General features: G+C 38.7%; 1 protein-coding gene across 1 annotated transcript in view; it reads right to left on the reverse strand.

Annotated features, from left to right (window-relative positions):
* The window catches only part of ABLIM2 (actin binding LIM protein family member 2), a gene marked incomplete at both ends in the record, with an annotated part of 138,176 nt that overhangs the window by 91,478 nt on the left and 27,492 nt on the right, over window positions 1-19,206 (reverse strand). The window contains one exon of the mRNA XM_079534967.1: window positions 9,284-9,427. Coding sequence (XP_079391093.1) covers window positions 9,284-9,427 — 144 coding nt within the window. The remainder of the gene's footprint in view (window positions 1-9,283; window positions 9,428-19,206) is intronic.

A 19,206-nucleotide genomic window follows, 5' to 3' on the forward strand; every position in this document is an offset into this window, starting at 1 on the left:
GACGTGGTGGGGGATGTGTAAGGGATGGGAGGTGCACTGCCTCTGCAGAGGGTAGCTCAGGTTGGCTTCTCTGACAGCCCAACATTTCCACTCATGAAGATGGTTTTCAGTGACCCAACTCCAAAATAACTCATGCAGACCAGGGGTTTGTCTGTTTGTTAAGAAGGTAGCTACTTTTCCCCAGGCTGGTATCTGTTACAGCATCTTGAGCACTCTCATTTATACTGTGTGATTTCATGGGCAATCTAACTCTATAATCCTTTATGAATAGCACATCACATCAGGGCTACAGTCTATAAAATTAAATAGCAGCAACAGCAATTAATTAGGGCACTTTATGCACACTGCTAGCCCCACTACTGTGTGTCATCAGTATTGCGTTTGCTCTACAAATATAGAACACATCTCTATCTTCCCCACTTTCAAATGAGCCTGGTGAAAGTAGATTAATTTTTTGGCTGTGTGCTGTGTCCCAAGAGGTCCAGAAGATGCTGTACTTGCCACGCTGTTCTATACTACAGCAACTGCAACACTAAAATTCACAGGTTGCCTTGTCATTCAGACAGCACTGTTTAACTTTCAGCCTGCCAAAAACCCAAGTACTTTGCTTATCAACTTGCAAGCGCATGTAGGAAGTTGCTGTTTTGTTGTTGTTGTGTTTGTTTTTTTTTTTTTTTAATATTTTTTACTCTTTGTCTGCTTGCTTATTAACATAAGCAAGCAGGCATCAATCCAACAGGAGAGAGAGGTAGACTCTCCAAAGACAAGTGACAGAAGAAAAAGCCAATCACAATACTACAAACTAAGCACGGGAAAAAACCTCCACTTGTCCAACAGCTGAATAAGTTGTCTTCCTCAGCACTGCAGTCTAAGTTCATTTCTAGTATTTCCCTTCTGTCTCTGAGATGGATCCTGGTGACTGACTAAATCCCAAGAACAAAACACTGAATATGCTACTGACACAACTTACTTTGGGCAGAAAAGTAGCACTGATGCAATCTAGGAGCTCATTCTCTGAAAACCCCGTTTCTGGAACACTTTGCATGGCCACTCTGCCCATGAGAAACAATAGCAATCACCTGGCAAGTTTTCACTGTTTCCACTTTGACTTCGAACTGACTTGCAAGAAGTTTGCAGCAAGTCAGCCTAATTTCCAGAGGACAACTGACTGTGATGCTGTCTTTCTGCTCTGGCACTGATGAGTCCAGGCAAGCTTTCTACAAAGGTTTTTAGGAATGACTTCCATCTTAAACTTAATGGCCACATGAAGTCGGCATGTGACCATCATCCCACTGTCTCACTCAATTCACATCTAAAATTCCTTGTCTACAGGTGAGGCAGTAGCAAGACAGAAGGAATGATGTTTAATCTATGTAATCTCTGCAATCCAGCCACTCTTCCTAGGTAAGAACAATTATATCTAAATTTTTCCATGCATATGTCCACAGCATCAAGAATACTCAAGGTTGCCAACCACCTATAGAGTTTTAGCTATGATATCTGAAATACCAACTGTAATCTCAATTCATTTTGTTACAGTCTGCGTCAAACAATGGAAGGAGCTTGTAGCATCAGAAAGCTCAGCTGAACTCTTCCCCAGCCTCCAAACAGGAATACTCAGGTATTACTCAGTATTACTCAATACTCAGCTCTGAAGAGTAGAACCAGAATTTTCTGGACCAGATAAGATTAGAGAGAACATATCTTATCAGTCATGCAACATTTCCCCATATATGCGTAGCATTACTGAAAGCATAGCTCCCAAGCTAGCCTGCCTATTATATTCATCAATTAATTTGCGGGTACACAGTTCAGCACAGGAAAACCCTGAGAGATTCTGAATGATCTTGGGAGACTAACAAAACATTAAAGATTCAGGTGCACTAATTAAATGAAAGAGAGTTTGGGGAGTTTCCTGTGCATTATGTAATTTAATATATACATATCTAAAAATTTGTGTTAGAAAGTACACATCCATTTTCCATTCCCCCCTTGGAAAATAGAATTTCACAGTAGCTTAAAGACAGTGCAACTGTCCAATAAAATCTCTTACGTGGTGTTATAGGTGAAAGAGAATACTATATACATAGATATTTGGTGCTATCAGAACAACCTCCAGGAAAATCAGAAAATTTGTCTGCTTTATATTGATTTACTATTTTAAGGAATCATTCTGATTATTTTTTATTTATAAGGAAACTAAAGAGACTGAAGGAACAGAATTATTCACTTTCAGTCATTCTCTAATTCATAGCACCTTTGGCTGCTCTGATAAAATACTGCTGTCATTTCCCAGGCCAATTAAGTCAGAATGCCGTTGCAGGCTTTTTCCTTTTTTCTCTCCAAAAAAAGCCAATAGTTTTGCTTCACACAAAACTATTAAATATTTTCTAATTTTCCACAATCATGCTTTGGGTATCAGTTACAGGTTTGCAAATTAAGTGCTTAATCTGGCTATGCACAGATACGGCAGATGGTCTGGTGTTAATGAGACATGCAAAAAGCAGGAGGTGGAATTACACTACCAGTGACAAATTTTATGCAAAAGCTCTCAGGTCTCCATGCACACTTCACCTCACCTTGGTAACTGAAATGCCCACTAAGTACTTAAGCGTGTCGTCTGTTTCCCTGCTGTACTCCCCTGTGAAAGGCTGTGCTACAGACAGGAAGTTCCCCTCTGTAGAGGAAAATCTGCACTGACAACTCTTGTGTAGGTAGAAACTCTACCCTAATTCCAGGAATTCAATAGAATTGCAAGCTCTTCATGGGGATCACAATACCTAACGTAGGTTGAAGTTACATATGCTCAAAATTGCCTCACCTGAATAATAACTTCAGTGCTTGCAAAGTTTATGTTTCCATCTACCACTCCATTTATCTCAAGCATCGTTTTTAAGTAAGTTCAGTTAAGAATTTCTGCACATGGCTGTATCTGTGGTTCAAATCATCTCCAGAAGTTTCAGCAATTACTTCTTGGGAAATCTCATCCATGTTTTTATGAGCACTGATAACTGGAAAAAAGAAAACATCGCTCCCATTTATAAGAAAGGGAGGAAGGAAGACCTGGGGAACTACAGGCTGGTAAGCCTCACTTCTGTGCCTGGGAAGATCATGGAGCAAATCCTCCTGGAAGATATATATATATATATATATATATATATATATATATATATATATATATATATATATATATATATATATATATCTTCTATATATATATATGTGCGTATGTGCGTTATGGCACATGAGGGACAAGCAGGTGATCTGAGACAGCCAGCACAGCTTCACCAAGGGAAGGTTGCACCTGACTAATCTGGTGGCCTACTACGATGGAGTGATGGCATCAATGGACAAAAGGAAGGCAACTGATGTCATCTACGTGGACTTCTGCAGGGCCTTTGGCGTGGTCACCCTCTACAGCCCTGCTGAAAAGGCTTAGGTGTTTTGGTAGATGAAAAATATAACATGAGCCAGCAGCGTGCACTTGCAGCCATAAAGGCTAACTGTATCCCGGGCAGCATCAGAAGAGGAGCCAGCAGGGCAAGGGAGGTGATTGACCATGGTCTAGTATTAAATGGAGAGGTTGGTGATTCATGATCCTTGAGGTCCCTTCCAACCCTGGCCCTTCTGTGATTCTATGATTCTGTGACCCTCTCAACTTTGCCCCTGTGAGGCCCCATCCAGAATCCTATGACCAGCTCTGGGGCCTCCAACACAGGAAAGATGTCAAGCTTTTGTAGAAGGTCCAGAGGAGGGCTACAAAGATGATCAAAAGGCTGGAGCATCTCTGCTATGAAGACAGGCTGAAGGAGCTGGGCTCATCAAGAGAAGACTGCAGGAAGAGCCCTCTTTACGGCCTTCCATTACTTAAAAGGGAGATTACAGACAGGAGGGAAATCAACTTTTTGCTCGAGTAGATAGTGATAGTGGGAATTGTTTTAAACTAACGGGGAAGATTTAGATATCAGGGGGAAGTTCTTCTCTGAGTGAGATGTTGGAACAGGCTGCCCAGTGAGGTTGTGGAGGCCCTGTCCCTGGAGTTTAAATTTAAAAATGTCAGAACCACAATACAGAAGAAGTAGCCACTGCACTTGACAACTTTTACAATAGCAGAAGTATGAAAAATGCCAAAAAAAAAAAAAAAAAAAAGATTTTTATTTCAGTAATATACAATGTAAAGATAGCATGACATTGGTAAGTCAGCTTCACACCTATCATGCTGTTAGAAATGTAGGTTTTTCCCATTACACCAAGTTAGAATGCTCTGGATTATAAGATCCTAAAGAATTTGGGAAGCATGAGCACACTGCTCAGTACCTGATGAACAAGAGCCACCACATTTCATCCCAGTGCCCAAGATATCACACATGCCACGGACTGCCACTGCTTTACCAAAAGTTGGCACTCAAATCTTACTAGTGAGTTTCCCGTAAATGAATCCCATTCTGAAACGTGAAACCCCTTTGCTATGCCCAAACAGCAGTCCCTCAGATTACACAGCACTGTTTTCAGCACACTTATTTATATCCTAGCAGATGCGTTTGATCTAACAGACAGATCACTCCTACTACCAAGTTACTTGATGTTTTTAACCTTTTCACTGAATATCCTGTTTTAGATCTTCAAATCAATACAGCTTCAGAAAAAAATGATAGGAATTCAGAATGCACTGTATGTTTTAATGAAAAAAGCATCTCTGTGAGGGCTTTATTGATGGTATAAAAATCCAGTCCAGGGCTCTTTCACAATTCCTAGGAAGCTGTTGTGTCACAAGAAACATTGACTCATCTATCCAACTCCAGCTGAAGATGTGAAACATTCAGGTTAACTAAACAAATAAATAAAAATACACAGGGAAAAAAAAAAAAGGCACTTGAACCTGACCAGCCACGCTTACCATAAAAGACTGTAAGCGCATCAAGACAGCAATCCAGGGGGTTTTGATTAGGTGTCAAGCAACATGACCTACAAAGACATTCACAGTGAAGCTGGCATAGCACAATGGCCACATCAAGCTTACTTCATCTCACTGAAGACTGAACCAGTTAAGGATAGATAACGAGCGATGGCTCATCTTACAGATGAGTTTTGCAGGATTTCCCCATTTAATGAAGGTGTATGCTGAGAATCTTTGCATGCAAAGAAATCTACAGACACACTATAGGTTTTCTGCTATTTGTTCTCCTAGAGTGACTATATAAAATACTGTAAAATACATTTTCTACTTTTATGTAAAGCTGTAACACTCATATTATCCATACCCCTTATTTGGGCTTTGATTCAGACTTCCAAGATTTCCTAAATACTGTGTTTGACATAGGTTAAAGCTACTTTGGAAGTGCTAGGATGTTATTATACCATAGAAAAAACAACAACTGAGAAACACTTCCAGAACATGTTAATTTCTATCTGCATGAAAGACCAAATAGGTTATTCAATAGACTATTCACCTCTCGTATCTACAATTTTACATTGGTGCCTCCAAGGGCTTGCTAAATGTTGTTGTAAATGAGCAACAGGTGAGAAATTGCCTAATACAACATGCTGTCTGAGAAGTGGTCCTGACAGACACCTTCACACAGAACAAGACATCTCAATTAAGTTGATAGTCTGAACTGTCAATATTTTATCACCTCTTCTTATTTTCCTTGATGCTTTCATTACAGCAGTAGGAAATAATATGGAAATTTGCAAATAAAGGAACCAAATCTTTTGAAGTCTAACAAATAAAATATTTGTGTTGTATTTGAAGCCATTTATTTCTAACTGTGCTTTTATTAAGCTGATTAAAGTGGAAAAAATTTTCAAGACTGAGCTAAACAATTTGATGTGGGACTCGATAGCACATTCCATACAGCATTTTACTAGCAGATTACTTGTGCACCTTAACAATAAATTATGTTTATGAATTAGTATGAGGATAAGTGTTATTTCTGACTAAGCAAAACTAGCAGGTCTTCACAGAATTGCCAGTAGAATTTTTCATCTGGGTGCATATCTCACATTCTGGAATAAGTACAAGAATCAATCATCACTTGATAACTTTTCTTAGATTTCTTTAGAAGCTTTATCAGAGGAGATTAAAAAGAAATTGATGGAAATAAGCGCTTTTTTACTAACCTTCCTTAGTTTTGGACAGTTACATAATTTAAATATGAAAGGTGCCTACATACATGCTATTACCATTCTGATCATTTCTGGAATTCACAATCATTTAGGGGTGTTAGAACTAGATGATCTTTGAGGTCCCTTACAACCCAGACCATTCTATGATTCTTATAGGAGTAATCAGATGACAATATGGCAATATGGAAAACTAGATTTCACACCCTAAAAAAAAAAACAAAAAAAACAATTACATATCTACATCCAGAACTCCAGCAGTATCCAATAAATGATTTCACAGTTCACACACATTCAAAACAGTACACACTTCTTTCTATGCAATATCATTTGTGACACAAAGTCATTTAAAAAGAGTTCCAGTACTTATAGACACTTCTCAAGACATGTTTAACTGTACTTCTTTCTTCATAGTCCCTTAATTAGTTTATGGCCTTTAACCTCTACACATGTGAAAAAAAAAAAACCAATTTTCTGCAGGTTTACATGTAACTTGAGCAAGGTTGTCTGACAAAGGCTACGGAGTAGTTTTATGAGAAGGCAGTCAACCTAAGAGCAAAAAGTATATAGCTCTTCCAGACACTCCTAGGATTATTCATCCTGGGACAGTCCTGCTGCTGCACTTGGACAGACAAGCCCTGTCGAGGTTGCAGATTAAGCAAGCGGGGCAAATTGCATTGCTGAATGCTTTCAAATTCATGCATCCCCAGGAGGAGTCAACTGTAACACAAATACATCCACAGGGTAGTCACCCTGCCCATGCACAAAGGCCCTGGGCAACCTGATCTAGCTGTGGATGTTCCTGTTCATTGCAGGGGAGTTGGACTAGATGGCCTTCAGAGGTGCCTTCCAAACCTAGGAATTCTATGATTCTATGACCAGAGGCATGACAGAAGAAGGGTTCAGAACAGGGATTGTGGCACAGATCTCTTCTCCAAGTCTAAAAAGATGTAAATGGCCAACTGATCAAGAGATTTGAGCACCATTTATTTATTTATTGCTAAATCCTAGCACATCAACTATTATATTCATCCACTGATTTAAGCATATTATTAAACACCCCATTTGCATTTCTCTAACCTGATTTCTTCCCACTACACTATATAGCAAAATATATGTTCAGTGCTCTGTTCTGTTTCTAATCTCATCTCACACAACAAGGTAAATCCATACCAGGAAGTAACTTGAGGTTCTCAAGTAATACATAAAACCAGAAGTAAAATAAGAACAGATACCAGAAATATGTTAGCTAATTGATGGAAGCCCTTGAAAAGTGATAAAACAAATGATGTCTTTTTATTAATGAGAGGGAAGAAATAAAATACAACTCCATATGTTCAAAATTTGTGCTTATCAAAAGGCTTAATACCAAGATGCTGTCTAACCATCTCTTATATAACATCTCTTATATTATCTCCCATGCTAGTCCGGAGTTCGGTGTGTGGCTGACAGAAACTACCCAACTTACTGCTTATTAATATAGTGGGGTGATTTTTAATTTTAATTTTATTGGAGGTCTGCCTGAAGTAAATAAAATACTACTTATTTCTGTCAGGTACGTAGGAGCAATACAGCTTCTACAATGCCTTGTTTTTATTGTATAGGGGGAAAAAAAAGTCTCAGCGCTGTCTAGATTGGTGATCAGTGAAAGTTTCAGACTCAACTCGCTGCATTTGTGGGTGATCCGGAAGCCCATGGAAGTGGATGAAAATGAAATGAAAACATGAATAACTAGCTTTGTATGGTTCCTTCCATAGGACTTGTCAGTTTATCATTTCAGATCTGTATAAAAGTGGGATTGGGTCTCATTAAGGTAATTATATGCAGCACATACCAGTATGTTACTGATACTTAATGCAGAAAACAAGACTGCCAAATAGCAGATAATCTGTTCTCTTACTGAGCTGGGTGTGCAAAACTAATTTGATAATAAAGTTAAACAAAAGGACAGGTGACTTAAAAGAGAAAAATGTACTGCTTTAAACACTATTCTGGTTCTGAATAGGCAATCCAAATATTTTTGCTAAGACAGCATGCTATGCTTACATTTATTTCTGTGTATTTTTGCAGATAATCTAATTAAGGAGCTGGACATTTAATACCACCTATCTTACCCAGAAATGACTCACTCAGATACTGAATGTGATATAATTTGTTCTATGGTATCTATAAAAATTTCCATGTAGCTGACAGGATGATTTTTTTTTTTTTCTGATTGGTTCCTCTAATATCTACCTCCAGTCATTTGATCAGATGTTCAGCAGCATTAAAGAAATACTACTTGGTAGAAACGTGCGTTGTAGGAATTACTGAACTTTGATCTAGCAGTAACTAGCTGTTATCATTAGCAAATCACTTCATGACATCTCTTGCACACTTCTCCTGTTTGCCCCTCTGGACTGCCTCTATCCTGAGGAGTTACAGTTACTTGGGAATACATGCATCAACACAGCTGTGACCAGAGTCACATTTGTATCTCTAAATGCTGTTCCAAGAATGGATAAATACCATTTTATGTACAGCTTAGTGATGAAGTAAGTAGGGTATCCAGTAAACATCAGATAATATTCTACTCATTTGTATGCTAGAAAAAGAATTAGAGCTACCAGGTAATCTTCCATGCACCTACATAATGCATGTCTATTTATTAATCCCCAACCTCTCTGCAAGACACTCACTACTTCCACCATCTACAACATGTGAAACTGGATCATTTCCAGGTGCCATTCTGGAACAATCAAAGAGCTAAGTCCCCAGAATGGAAAAGCATCCAGCCACAGTGGGTATCAGGCATCACAGTGACATAAGGCCATCTGAAAAAATGAGGCAATAGCTTACACAATGAATACAACAGAAAACTGAAGAGAGATAATCTCCAAGTTTCTCCTAGCCCAGTACTATGCTTCACTATCACTTCTACCAAACTTCTCTTATTCAGGTCCCCAGCTGCACAGTAAACTCTATAGTTTCATATCCATTCAAAACATACCTCACTTTTAGGATTTAAGATGTTTACAGTTTTACAGTAACCAACTGTACATTTTACAGTAGATTTTTCAGGCATGGATTGCATTGCAAAATATTTTTATGAAGTTTCCAGTACCATGAAGTCGTATTACAAGTGTTAATGCACAATTTATAAGCTGTTATAAACACTTACCTTTGCAAACAAAGCACTTAATATGGAAATATTTGTTCTGAACTCTCAAAACTTCTCCTTTGCATGGTTTTCCACAGGTATTGCAGAGAATTGCAGTACTTGATGGCTTCTCCAGTTGGCTGTGTACAGCCTGCGGTTGTGAAACTGCAGGAAAAACAAAAGGTAGAAGTTTTAAAGTCCATGAGATGTGTAACTGCAATAAAAACATCTTCTTTAACACATACAAATAATGGCAATTAATATTCAGAACAAATCATGTCACATGGATCAAACAGTTTTTACTGTTAGACAGCACAGGAGAAAAGACCACAAGCCAAGACTCTTCTTCCGTAACATTCAAATCTCATGCCTGCAAACATTTAAATCATAAATATGAATTACAGAAGAAAGAATCCAGATGTTCAAGACTCAAGAGATTCTGCCTAAATTTCAGGAAATGCTTTGTGATATGTTCTTTTCAGGAAGCCAGAAATTATAGGTGAAAGTTATTGTTTTCATACGAAATACTGTTAATTAGATTTAGAACTATTACGCTGTGAGTTATTGCAATTCAAAAGAACTGCCTTTTTAATCAATGTTAAGATAGAAATACATTTGTAAATGTTTTGAATTTATACCTCGAAACATTAACATGTCTATAAATACATGCATATATGGTGCTCAAATAATCTATTTTGTAAGAAAAATGATTTAAAGAGATTATGTTCATCGAGATTAATAAAACACAAAATGAATTAAAAATTTGCTGCCATCTTGTGACGTAAATTAGAAATTGCATTTCATTTGACTTAATTTAACCATATGAGTTGATATGCCAATGTATTACGCAGAACAAGTGAGATATGACCATATTCTTGCTATTCTGCTGCTGTACCTGCATGATGCTTTTTACTGCAGTGTACTAAGCAAGTATCTAGAGAGCCAACATCAAGTCTAGTAACTGTAATGAAGCTGTACTACAACTTAGAACTTTTTTTTGCAGATGAATAAAAACTAGTAACAGAATAATTTAAGACAAACATTAGGTAAATTACATGGTCAATGACATTCTTTAATGAAGCATGTTTATTCTAAGGTTGGATTGCTTATTTCAAAGTGATTTATGTATATATGGGATTTTTTTGTTGTTGTTCTTTTTACACATTTACTTGAAAGTAAACTTAACAACATTGAGCAATTTCTCATAGGCCACTACACAAAGTATGAATAGGAATCCTACACAAAGTTTGAATAGGAATCAGGTGCATTTCCCTTTCAACATTTAATTAAAGCACAATGATGCTGGACCACCCTTTTCTACCATTAACATTGAAAAATCCATTTAGAATTAGATTTTTCTATAAGAGTGCTGCCTCATGATTAATAAATTTATAAAAGACTGAGTTAAACTCAGAAAAAAAGGCTGTCGGAAAAAAAAAAAAGATGGAAAAATGACAATTTATTTTAACAAAAAGACAATTTAAAAAAACCACAGCAATGTCTGAATCTGCATCATATGTAGGGTTCACAAATAGAGGCTCTGATGGTACTGCCACTATAAGCATATATTTATTATAAGAAATGATATCAAAATCTGTAATGGAGCCCCATTCAGTTCTGTTTGGGAATGTCTGTTCTTGCTCCTCTTTCTCTATTCACACCCCTCAAGTCCGCCACTCAGACACAGAATCATAGAACGACCTGGGCTGAAAAGGACAACGCTCATCTAGTTTCACCCCCCTGCTATGTGCAGCGTCACCAACCACTCACCAGCCCAGGCTGCCCAGAGCCACATCCAGCCTGGCCTTGAATGCCTCCAGGGATGGAGCATCCACAACCTCCTTGGGCAACCTGTTCCAGTGCGACACCACTTTCTGTATGAAAAACTTCCTCCTAATATCTAACCTAAATCTCCCCTGCCTCAGTTTAAAACCATTCCCCCTTGTCCTATCACTATCAACCCATTTAAACAGCCATTCCCCCTCCATATCCATGAACATAAAGGAGTCACTATTTCAGTAGGATGTTCAGCCTCCCCATGCAGTGGCCCTTCAGTGGCAGTTTCTGGCAGTTTTGCCCAAATTGAGAAGACTCTATTTCCATAAGCAGAAGAGGTATGTGTTTTATACCAAGGAGATGTACAGAACTGAGCTGCTTATCACATTATTCACCATCCTTTAGCATTCTCCTCTGTCTGATGAAATTGCTCATTCTCTGACTGTCAAAAAGTCCTGCTCATGGCAATGTGAATTTTGGAACTGCTACTGAAGCCCTGATTGTAATTAAATACATATCCAATAAAAACAACACAGCACAGCCAGAAATTGGGAGGTTACAGAAAGGCAAATGCCCAATCTTATATAAACAGCACAAAGTTCAAGCTAATAATTATCCCCCAGGAGAGTAATGATGAAATTTTGAACTTCACAGTGTTCAAGAGGACATAAAAATTTTCTCACTGCTGCGTCCTGTCCCAAACTATCCACCCTGAAATAATAGAAGAATCATTTCTGTAAGAAATTGAAACAAAGCATTTTCTTGAGCTACATAGTACAGGAGCATCTTGCAGCTGTAAAGAAAAAGGGTTCTCCCTCCAAAACTGCAAAGCAGCATCAAATTTTTAGCATTTAATTCAAAGACTAGACTTGAAAAGAGCTCATTGCAACCAGATCATGTTGGCCTAGAAGAGGGTTACAGAGGTGCTGGATAAACTGGCAAGGAGCTATGCCACAGCCTGCAAGAGCAAACTGACTGCTCCTTACTGGAGACAATATATTGTCATCTTTTCAGAGAAAACTTCACTTTTCTTCTTCGAAGTGCTTAAACATTCCGCCTGTGCACATGCAGAACTGCCCACTTCCACCCTTCCCTATCATTTTTTTCATGTCAAACATGTTTCAGTATCTCACTACCCACATAGTGAAGAATTTCCTCCCAATAGGTTATCTAATCACACAGCTTAAAGCTTTTACCCTTTGTCCTATCACTACATTGATAAAGAGTCCCTCCCCAGTTTTCAGGTAGGCCTCATTTAGGTACCAAAAGGATGCCATCAGGTATCCCCAGAGCCTTCTCTCCTCCAGGCTCAACATGCCCAGCTCCCTCAACCTGCCTCTGTGGAAGAGCCCGAGATCACAGAGTGCCACATCATCACTACAAACCTCTGCCAAGGCGCCCCTGAGCACCCCACATTAACCCCCTGGCACTAGGTTATGTGTGATGTTGGCTGCATCCTTCTGGCACTGAGAAAGCATAATGCCACCTGCCTACTCTCTTGCTGCGTATCTGGCAGTTCAATGCTGCACATCTGTGCTTCTTAAAAACACCGTAAGAATTCTGCTTTACGAATACTTTCTTATCAAGGTATAGAATTAAAAAAAACTCAGACATAAAATAAATTATAAGAAAAAACACTTTAGATGAATAATTATTTTACTTTCCTCTCAGTTCAGACCTAAACTAACCAGTGTTTCATACAAACAACCAGGAATACAACGTCACCGGGCTCTCTGTACACCTATACTTTTGAAGACTGTTTAAGTAAATATTCTTTCTTCTAAGAAAATGACACAAAAATGATACATTTATTTATACTTGAAGACTATTTTAAAATGTATTGTGCTTTATGTCCAAACAGCAATGATTGATACAACTTTGAGAAACTGTATTAAACACCTTGAAATTTTAACTTCGAGTGCAGTTTGAGTAATTTACCATATATTCACACGGTAATTTTTACCATTCTGCTTTCATGCCTTTATATATCAAAATCAGTCTTCGAAGGAGACGTTATAATTAACATATTTAATGAGTAAAATAGTGAATTAATGATGAAAGGAAGTGATCTGAGACAACTCATCTGATCCCAACTGACTTAAAAGCTCATTAAAAATTAAAACATTACACTATACCTTGGTTTGCAGAATTGAATGAAAACAAATTTCTTTCTGAACTTGAAATGACTCTGTCTGGAAATATAAATGAATGTCTGATTTTCCAATTTTTGCCTCCTCCCACTTTCACAGCATTTAGCTCCAGCAGAGATATGGGTTTTTTTAAGTGTAAATAAGACACATTCCTCAGAAAGATTTGTTTCTATTCTGTTTGCTCTAGACAAATGCACTTGCTATATGCACCATGAGGAAAAAGATTATGGTATCACATGTTATTAAAGCTGCATTACACACCTTAGTGCAACTGTAAAATTATGTTTTCAGTGTGTTTACATCATTTTCAAGCTTTACTTGTTTATACTGACATTCTTAATGTTCTCAAGCTCAGTTCTTCAGGGAAAATTTCAGGCAAATTGCTTAAGCTTTTTGTAAGTAGAACGGGATAAAACAGATTGTTTCTCAGTATTAAAAAGGAAGAACAGCATATTGATTTCAGAAGTGCTTTGGAATAAAGGCTGAAGCCTGTCGAGATGGACATCGTGACAGATACACAACTCTAGGAAAATTTCAAGTACGAGGTCAAAAGAAACCCTGCGAACAAACCCATTTCACTCAGCACTGCTGGACTAGAATTCAGCAGCAGAGAGGACTGCAGATGAGGTACGAGGGCTGAGGGAGAGACCTGGCTAAGACAGGAGTATTCGCAAGCAGCACCAAGGAAATTGACGGCAGTAGCAGCAAAGATTCATGAGTCCCCTAGTCATGCTCTGCCCTGGAGCCCAGAACAGAGAAATCTAAATCTAATCCTTGGCAAAAAAGTCCTGCCTAGGACTGGCCCATGCAGATGACAGCAAGCCACTTTGCTACCAGATTGTCTTTTAGCCAAACAACAAATCTTCATGGAAGACTGCAAGCCCTATAGAGAAACATATGGCTCGAAACTGCACAAATTGACATAGTCCTAATGTTGTGAGTTTTTCTAGTTTCACACCTGTCATTTTGACACAGCACAGGGACCCACAGAAGCCATTACTGTACTTAGAAACCAAGCCCTGAAAAAGTTTAAAAGGGTTATGGTTAGGAATATACATTCAACCTCAATTAGACCTCAAATATAAATCTTCATTTTAAGGACTTTCACCTGCTTTAATCAGTATATGGACAAAAATAAGGCTACATCTCTCATTTATTCCATATTTCCTAATCTGTTCCAAAACAAACAGACAAAAAAAATAGTGTGTGAGATTTCCTGCTTTTGGTCATTATAGAAGCCTGAAATAACAAAGGACCTAATTACACAATTTAATAACTGGTGTGACAGATGCTTGCTGTTCTCTGACACAGACATGTTAAAAAGCATTGTGAAATAAACAGAAAGGTGTAATTTGAGTGGATAGACAACGCTGGTGGGAATAAATATTCCTAAAAACCAGATTTTACCAGTCCCAATGATTACCTCTCAATTCAGAGAAAACACTATTTCTTCAAAAAGATTCTTTGATGAATGGTGTAAAACAAGAGCCAAGCGATGCAGATAAAAGGAAAACAAGAGAAAGAAGAAGAATCTGTTGTGGTGCAGAGGTGGTTCCCCTCTCCTGTTTTTTTGGTTGTGTGTTTTTTTGTTTTTGTTTTTGTTTTTTTGGGTTCTGTGTGTGTGTGTGTGTGTGTGTGTGTGTGTGTGTGTGTGTGTGTGTGTGTGTGTGTGTCTGTTTATTTTAGCGCCTGTTCTTTAGGTTGGGTACAAAAGGGGCAAACCTTTCACCTTGGGCCCATGTAGATGCACTCTAATGCACCTACAATAACAACTCTCCATCAGAAGAAAATCTACAAGAGTTTTCCCTCAGAAACTATCAGCACAATTGGCTCCTTAAGTACATTCAGCATTCACTCCTTCACAATCCATCCATTTCATAGAAAGAAAGTTTTTGCTTGAGAAAAAGAAAAAAAAAAATCTAGAATGCTATTAATACCTTATATTACCAACATCAGTTATTTAGTTGGTAAAAAAGGCATTTTCAGCAAAGCCTAAGGCTATATTCCAACTCCAAACCAAAAAAGCACATTATCATTATTATTAATAATGAATAATAATATTATTCTGCAGAACCGGATTAAAAGAAAATCATTTCAACAGACTTAACACCAGAACTTGTCATGTCTACAGCTAGAGATTGTTCTTGAAAATCAATCAAAGAGGAGAAAAAAATACGATTTACTCACTAAACATCTGGGAAACAGGACAGTAGCACTGATTCTTGAAATCCTGTTTCTTAGAATTTGGGGAGGGCATGGTTCAGGAAAGCCCAGAGAGGAATTAAATTTACAATCTTCTCTGAGCAGGATTAGAGGAAAATCAGATGAGAATTAGAGATTGGAGCTCAAGTTGTTATTTTGTCAAACATTTTTGGTGTTGCCTCAATCAAAACACATAGGACGCAAAACCACCAGATGAAAGGCAAGGAAATAAGCACTGAAGTGCCCATAAATATCCTGTTAGGCACTACTTGTGGTTTTAGGTGCCTTAAGCTGCCCTGCTGCCTCCCTGCCTCGTGTTTGGATGCAAAATGTAGTGACTAGGAGCACCTTTAATGCTGGCATAGGCTCAGGGATAGTAAAAAAGAATAATAAGGCAGTACATGCAGTGTTTGGAGAATTACATGTGCATGAGCTAAAAATTTCCCTTAGACAAAGTTTTGTTTTGTTGATGCTTTTTTTCCCTAAGAAGTTGTGATTCATTACAGAGCACTGTGGGGGCGTGAGATCTTTATGGTTCTGCAACAGCACATTAAGTATCTGGAAGCTGCCTGCTTTAACACATTTTCCAATTCGCGGTTTGTGTTACAACCCTTTTTCAAGATAATGTGATTGCATGCTTAGCAATGGCTTCCTGTTATCACATCATCTGCTTTCGTAGATCACAACAATGTGGATAGTTCACAAGGGGAAAGACCAAGGAAGCTTTCCCTTGTATTTCCCCATCATGTAGCCCCTTCAGGGCTCCAGTAAGCTGTGCATGGCCAAGCTGTGCCTACCCAGAGCTCCAGAATGAGCTGCCCTCCCAACGGGGCTTGGCTACACTAGCTGGGCACAGGTGCTCACTGCTTCTCCCAGCCCTGCAGCAACAGGCTATTACCGCTCCCCTCTTTAGTTCACATTCCATAGGTCAGGCAATTCAGCAAATCCAATCCATCTTTATGCAGTAGGTCCCTATTCAGTTAATCTCACTAACATGGTCTAAAAAGCTAAATAGACCCATTTGAAATTCGTGTTCTTTTTTGAACCACAAACCTGCTGGTATTGTTTATAAACAACAGCTTGCACAGTGCCTTTGGCACAATGGAGAGGACAACATGCCTTTTCCAGCACATCCTAAGGATCCAAAATTAAATAAAAAAATCTACAGCTGATACAGGACAGCAGGAAGTTGGCATGAAGACTGAAGTGACCCATGATTTTTCTGCTAATTTATGGCACCAGAAATGAACGAGAAGTGTTATCTAGCAGAATGCAAAGCAATGCAAACGTGTAAGATAAGCAATATAGCACAAGCACTCAGCACACAAGAACTCCAAATCTCACCATATGCTTAATGCAGAATTCACATCACACAAACAAGCTTAGCACAAGCTAACCTCCTGCCCTTGTCATTGTAATAAAATATTTACCAAATCCAAGTGCAGCTAGAGAGAAATCTCTGCTGAATTTTAGGAACTGCTACTGCAGCAAGAGAAAGGCTATTTTTGTATGACTTCTAGTAAGACTGCAGTGAGAAATCTGCATAAAGGAATAAGGTCTTTTTTCATTATAATCTAATTCTAAGTCTAAAGCATGATGAAGTCTTCTACTATGAAGTATTTAACTAATATTTTAAAAAAATCAGAATTTTTCAGATTAAGCTGTTACCTAGCAAGCACCAATATCATCATAACTTCAAAAATCTTAATATAACTACGTGAACGTAAAGCATAATCTGAAATAAATGTTTAAACACCTTTCTTTATAGCATCTCCAGGTAAACCCCAAATAAATATTCTCACGACAACACCAGTGATTTAGTGATGGCACTTCCAGACGAAAAACAACTCATTTCAGATCTGTGCTCCCCAGAACCCACAGTTATCCCACCATACCTGTATCCTCCGGCATGCCTGCATTAACCCAGCTCTACCAGGACAATGACAAGAGCAATCCCACCATGTGCTTCAATGTCCTGGGGGCAGGCAGTGGGACGAGAGGGGTCGGTGGCAGCGCGGTCATGAGCTGCTCCGGCACAAGTGCGGCTGGGGCTCAGATGACTCCTGCAGCACCCACGCACAGGCGGGAGGCGAGCCAAAGCCTCATGTAAAAATAGCACCCAGCAGAAAGCTGAAGGTTTGCACGTCCACAGGGCATCCTTCACACAGAGATGGCGGTGGTCCACCTCTGGCAGGGACGTGGGAGGAGCACCTTTCATTAGCACTGTAGGGTGGCACCTCGGAAAAAAGGCTTAAAGAAGGAAAAACTTCAAACTGTCAGGCCAGAAATGAAAAAAGTAGTCAGCTGATAAGCTAAAAATACAGAATCTGGCAACAGAGGGGAAATGCCTCCAGCTGTCCCCCTTGGTACAGGCTGTCCCCATGCCCTATCACCACGGGCAGGAGGGCACGGCACTGATTTTGGAAGGAGATGCTGAGAGCTTGCCTCTCTCCAGAAGGCAATCACAGTGATAACTGGCTGCCAAAGAATTGTCCCCTGCTAGCTCATATGGAGTTGGGACTATGCATCACTGGAATAACAGTGATGCATTGAGCTATTTAAGGCAATACTTCTTGCTCAGTTAGCATGTGAATGCTCTGCTAGGGTTAAAAATCTGCAGCTCTTGCTTCGGATTAACTTTGTGTCAAGGCAGAAAAGTATTTTTTGCCCTGGAAAGGGACCAATGGGTTCAAGATCAGCTTGGGTAAACATGGAACAAAGTGCTGGGATACGAACAGGGCTGCATTTCCCTTGTACATGGAGATTTTATTATTTCTTGCAATCTTTGAAGCTGACAAAACACTCCCCTCCTCCTCCCTTGTTCCCTACCCTCACCAGTCACTGCCTGCTTCAGTTACAAAGCAGCCAAGGAACAGTTTCTTTCAGCAAACAGAAACTGCTCAGGGATGTAAACATGAAAATAGCATCTGCTGCTGCTGAGAGAGGGGCTGGGAAGCAGCACATTATGCAGCACTTTGCACAAGAGGCTAAGCAAGTTCACTTCATTGTGCAGATTAAAGAACATTTTGCACTGAATCTTGTTAAAAATCTATTGAATCAATAGCTGAATATAGGATTAAGGGTGGTTCTCCATTGGCTTCAATAGTCAATGGCAAATCTTTTCATAGGAAGTTCATAACTTCCAGTCTTCACAAACAAAAAAACCTAACAACATATCAAACAAGTTACTTTTTAAAGCTTGAAATGCAGCTTGCTTTTGATTGAAAAAAAAAAAAAAAAAAAAAAAAATGTGTAAAATAAAGCAAAACTTTTAGTTAGAGTGATGCTTAGTGAAAGTCATAAGAATTTCTTTAAGCTCTTATAATACACTATGGATAAACTGTTATAAGCACTATATAATGAAGAGAGTGGAGGCTTTTTTTTTTCAAAAAAAAAAAAATCAATGCTTCAGAAGTAATAACATGCAATTATGACTAAATCTGAATGTATTTTTTGAGGATGAATCAGATGGTTCTCACACAAATGCCGATCAACAAAAGCAGAAATGAGTAAGTCTACCAAATTTTCAGAATGTTGTTCTTTAGTTTTTTTCTTCACACTGGAAGTATTTACATTTCTTAAGAGATAAATAAGAAAGCATTTTTTGTTCATCCAGTGCTGACTATTGGAAAAAGCATAGGATGTCTATACTGACAGCTGAAGAGCTCTGACTAAGACATCGCTGCGATCTCCATGGTCCAGAGCTTCCCAGGGATGCTGACTGAAACATGGTCTGGAACTCAGAAAGCAGATCTAAAGATCTCTACTCCTGAACACAAATTCTGCACGCTGAAACCACTCCAGCTTCCAAACAAT

The sequence above is a fragment of the Tetrao urogallus genome (genome assembly GCF_951394365.1).
Source record: "Tetrao urogallus genome assembly, chromosome: 4".
Classification (NCBI taxonomy): domain Eukaryota; kingdom Metazoa; phylum Chordata; class Aves; order Galliformes; family Phasianidae; genus Tetrao; species Tetrao urogallus.